The 5,377-nt window shown below is 36.6% G+C and overlaps 1 protein-coding gene across 1 annotated transcript in view; it reads right to left on the reverse strand.

The window, feature by feature from the left end:
- Nucleotides 1–1,026: 1,026 nt before the first annotated feature.
- The window catches only part of LOC102580025 (ATPase GET3-like), a 9,299-nt gene continuing 4,948 nt past the window's right edge, over nucleotides 1,027–5,377 (reverse strand). The window contains exons 5-7 of the mRNA XM_006341667.2: nucleotides 1,800–1,938; nucleotides 1,537–1,652; nucleotides 1,027–1,424 (exon numbers count right to left, since the gene is read on the reverse strand). Of these exons, the coding sequence (XP_006341729.1) occupies nucleotides 1,242–1,424; nucleotides 1,537–1,652; nucleotides 1,800–1,938 (438 nt within the window). The 3' untranslated portion in view covers nucleotides 1,027–1,241. The remainder of the gene's footprint in view (nucleotides 1,425–1,536; nucleotides 1,653–1,799; nucleotides 1,939–5,377) is intronic.

Genomic DNA, 5,377 nt, shown 5'->3' on the forward strand with positions numbered 1-5,377 from the left:
ACATGAATTATTTTTTTAATAAAAAAAGTTTATAAAAATTAATTTAAAATTAGTTTTATTCCACTCATGTTAGAGAAAAAGGGTTATATGTGAGTCATCTATTTAACAGTAAGGGTATATATAAGTCACTTTTATAACAAGGGGTATATCAGCTCTTAAAGACAAAGTTGAGGGGTGTATCATGTATTTTTCCCTAATCCGAATACATATTTGAATATGAAGATATGACATTTACCCTAATATGAATACATAATATGAAGATGTAGTATAATATATGAATACTAAATAATTAAAGACACTTTATTTTTTTTAAACATAAATTTATCTTTATTTAAAAAATTATAAATACCAAATGTAGTGAATATTGATTCAATATTTTTTTAAAAAAATATATACGACAGTTAGTGATGGTGATGGGTAGATGTTGGGTCGATTGAGGATGGTATTTACTAATTATGGTGTTGTTAATAGTAGCTAATGGTGATAGTGATCGATGGCGTCGGTTAATTGTTATAGCGGATGAAATGGTAGCTAATTGTGGTGGTGGATTTTGGTGGTTAATTGCCAATATGCAGTCGTGATTGTCAGTTGTGATTGGTGATTATTGTAGTAATGATGGTTGGTGATGATAACTATAAATGTGACTAATGATAATAATGGTTAATTGTAGTAATTGACAGCAATAATAATCGTGGGTGATTGGTGATACAAGCCAGTGAATAGATGAAATTGGCAAACTGTCATCTTAATATATATTTATTTAAATAGACATCCCAATAATATTAAAACTTTATTACATATCTTAATCATTCAAATTTATACAAGACTCATTAAGTGGTTAACTTAATACTTTTGAGATCTAAATAACTAAAATTAAAAAATTTCATTAAGTGCAAACAAATCATGCGTAGAGTCTTTCCTTAGTCCTCACTTCCAATGAAACTTAAACCTGGTGACTGCACAACGTCAAGATTCACTGATAATCGCTAACATTTATCAAAGTCCACTTGAAAATACACTATAATGGTGTGTTCAAGTTTACTTCATGAATACTATTATAAACCTCATTTATTGTCTTCTTGAAGGTACAAATGAACTAAAAGAATGAAAAAAGTTCTACAAAAGAAAAAATAGTTCTCTCAAGAAAAACATTTTTTTTTTTTTCAGATGTCATCACTGTTACTAAAAAAAGATAAAGAAAAAGTGAAGGCAACATAATGACCTCCATCCGCCAAGTCTTTCTACATTATACTTTCTTGTTGGCCTGCTCTAAGTTTTTCCAGTTCTTCTTCGGCATCTTTCAACTGTTCTTTCAGTGTGGCTATTCTCATTTCCAGCTCTTCCACTGAACCTCGAAGAAGTGAAGGTTGATACGGTGTCAGAAAGTTATGTGAAAACACTTTCATCGCTTCAACACCACATACCTATCAGAGAGTAGCATATCACTTATCAGGCTGGCAAAACTTTGGTACTTGAATAGTTCAGAAAATTTATGATCATGGGATATCCAGAATATATGCAAAAGCATCTTCAAACCTCTTGTGGAAGCAAAGGCAGCTTGGTAATATTGAAGTCGTCATATAACATGTAGAATTGGTCCAAGTACTTTTGTTGCATCCGCATCCTAGCCTTCAGCAGCTTGGATTCAACAACTAAAAACAGACGCAGGTTCCAAGAGTTAGTTTTCTCTCACAGAAAACAAGCTTAAGAGGAAAAGGTGATACAGACAAGACCAAACACAATTGAAAAGAAACTATAAGGAATTAATACTATGTAAAGGGAACATATGAGACTTGTACCTTCTTCATCAAAAAGCACTTGGTTAATTATAATGTTATGTGTATCAATCTCGAATTTAGTGAGTTCCTGAACAAGCCTTTCAGTCTCATATAGAGAGAGGAATTCCGGAATGCAAACACAAACGAATGTCGTCAAGAACTGTTAAAAAAAAGTGACATTAAAGATCAGAAGAACTTACTTGAGAAGTACATTAAAAGGTTCAAGAAAACAAAGAAAGGAGGAAATGTATTCAGCCATTTCTGTAAGACTATCTGTAAGGAACTTTCCCCTGCCTTGGCCAGAGCTAGTAATAGGTACTCGGAAATCTAAATAAGATGAAAAAAACAAATAAATGGATCAACAGGCAACATCAACAGACTCCTCCACCTCCACACTCAAACCAAACAGGTAGAACGCATTGTGTATTTTAGTTTTTTTACCAAAAAGAAACTGCCCAGATAAATAGTTGCTAAAACCACTAATGCATTGTTCAAACTCATTTCCTGTGAAAATGCAAGTTTTTGCAAGGAGGAAAAGAATTAAACTAGACAGCATATCCGTTACATAGCTCAGTTTCCTGCAAGTATGCAACTTCTGTATCTGTGATGAGTACTTCTAAATTCTACAGATGATTTTCAAGAATCAAGAAGAATTCTTCTCAACAGCATGACCAGCAGCAGCAGATGGAAGAAATGCATGACTTCTCCTTAATCCCATTACTTGGTAACATTCATGCAAAAGCTGTAAAGTTTTTTTCTTTTTTTGATGAAGTATGTGGTTTCATTGATGGTGTTAAAATAGGAATAGGAACAAGAATGGTATTTAGAATCCATCCAAGGATTGTAATGTGGATTCTTTAATAGGGCTTAAGTGTGATAATGGAGATATGCAATTCAATAATCTTTTTCTCCTATATTTCTCGTATCAGAGCAATTGTGAGAAAAGTATTGCTATACAACATTCCAGCGAAATCAGCCATCACTGTGCAGTTTTCCGGTAAACTAAGTGGTTGTCCGAATAAATAACATTTTTGTCGGTGTTTTTCAAAAACCAACACCCCCTTAGCAATTGCCAAATGCACCCTCACGCGCCGCAGAAGCAATTCTCTGGCGAGTGCAACAGATCCACGCACTGGCATCGTTTTCTGGCCACTTTTTTTGAGAAAGGGGTAACTTTATATTCACACCAAGCAAATCAGCATCCAAAAAATAATGAAGTGGAAAGTTACATCCCACAAAGTGGTGGATGGGTATTCTTTACAAGTTTCCTATAAAATCAACTAACTCTACTATCTCCCCTACCAGATTCTGTTTACACCAAAATAAAACAAAAGCCTTACACAATTAATTATAATCTTCTGTAAATTAATCTTTTGTCCATCAAAGCATCTTGAATTCCTTTCTTTCCAAAGGGTCCATGAGTGGCGTCCACCATATTTATGCTGGGATAGTTCTCCACCAGTGCTCCTTTCTTCCTCTGTTCCCATTCCAACTGCTTAAAGTTCCATTGTTATCTTAGGCATCACCCAGTTAGCAAACACAAAAACATGTTCCAAAGGCTCATAGCTGTCTTACAGTGGAGGAATAGATGATCATTGACTTCTGCTTCCTGCTCACACATGACACATCTTGAGCAAATCTGCCAGCCCTTTTCTGTAAAGCCTCATGAGTCAGGCACGCCTTTATGCATTTTATGCATACCTTAGGAGGGCATGTGGTCTTCTAAACTAGCTTCCAAGACCATATGTCTAGCACTGTCTGTATTGTGTTGAGCTTCCAATAGCATGACTTGACTGTAAACACACCCTTGTTGTGTAGTTTACATCTAGGTTTGTCAGGCCTCATGGACAAAGCTGGGTGTGAGTTTAGTACTTCCAGTAGGTTGGCAACTTCCCCAATTTCCCATCATTCAGTGCTCTTCTAAATAATAGGTTGGGATCCCAGTTGACTCCAAACTGGGGATACCCTTGCATTCCTCTGCAGACTAAAAGGTATATAGGTGTGGGAAGGAGTTTCTAAGACCGTCTTCTCCAATCCACACCTCATCCCAGAAATCAGTTTTCAACCCATTCCAACCGTGATGGAGATGTTATTGTTGAAATGGAGATGTTATTGTTGAAATGGGACCATAATCTTCTTATGGTTTTCCAGACACTACACCCAAAGGTGCCCACAACCTCCTCAGTTGTCCATTGAGTGAGGAAACCATACTCTGTTTCAGGTTAAACCATCATATATTTTTCTGATTGTGTTTGAGGTCTATTCTCAGTGGTCTGGTCCAATGGTAGGAGCTCATTTAGTGATTTGCTCCTTTTTTTTTTTTTTTTTTTTTTGATAACCGAGAAATCCGTCTGTGACCCGCCCTTTGGACCAATCACAGCCTTCTAAACTCGGTGGATAATGGGCCCGCCCCTCTACCCTTCTCCACTTAAATACAAGTGATTTGCTCCTTCTTGACTCTACTTTACCAAAACTTCTCACTTCCATGTAGTGGCGTCCTTTTTGAGATCCATTAATTTCTGCATGAGCATAAATTGAACTCCCTCGAATCAAGTAGCTCTGCCATTCCTTAACTTCATCAAGAAATCCTCTACTTGTAACCACATATTCATGAACTTGAAGAAAAAAGAATTGACATTCCATTCATTTTTCTGATCACCTTCAGATTAGGGCTGATGCTGAAAGAAATACTGAAGCAACCTATCAGACACTTAGAAAGGAACTGAGAACTGTCATTTTCTGCCTCGGGGTGTGATCAGTATTCTGTTGAATTACGTTAGCTGTATGTCTTAACCTGTCTGGCCATTGATGGATTCTTTTCCCATCGGCATATGACTTTGTGCCAAGGTTGGAGAGTTGTATCTCTGATTAGAAGATTTACCTAAGAAGCAAATAATTTTATCAACTGTCTCCCCATTCCTGTTGTAAATGCTCTTTGGGATAATAGTTGCAGATTTCCTCTCCCCCAACCAAGATCTTGTTCTCACATAACGACAGAAGTTGTTAAATTTCTTTGAAACTCTGTATATGCATACTCAAATTTCCCTTCCCCATCTCCTAAAATGATCCCCAGTCCCACACCGAAGCTTGCTTATGCAAGTTCTCTTCATCTATTTTAATTTTTAGTTGTTAATCTCCTAATGCGCTCTATCAGCAGAAACCAACTATCCTCGAAGGACTTATCACCAGAAACAAAGAAGATTTTCTCCCATCATAGTCATCACTAAAATCAAATACCTCGAAGGACTATCACCAGAAATAAAAAAGATTTTCTCTTCCATAACCAAACTGATATAAAGAATCATCAGAAAAGAAGCTCGCCGGAGCAAAGTGAAAGGGAGAGAGTTTGGAATTGTGGCCCATTTCCCAAGAGAGCATCTCTTGTAAAAAGAAAATCAGCTAAGAAGAAATGCGGGCTGTCAATTTATTCAAAAATCCAGTGAACATTTCTGGTAGTAATTGGAAGCTGTAAAGTTCTTTGTTCTTGTTCAAGCCAAATAGGACCTCTCGTACTACTGCCAACCCCATTCACCAAAACAACAGACTGAAAAGAAAGCTACATCGGGTGGGTTTTTTTGGGATGGGGGGTGGGGTGGGGG

This window comes from Solanum tuberosum, unplaced genomic scaffold (genome assembly GCF_000226075.1).
Source record: "Solanum tuberosum cultivar DM 1-3 516 R44 unplaced genomic scaffold, SolTub_3.0 scf00027, whole genome shotgun sequence".
NCBI classification, from domain to species: domain Eukaryota; kingdom Viridiplantae; phylum Streptophyta; class Magnoliopsida; order Solanales; family Solanaceae; genus Solanum; species Solanum tuberosum.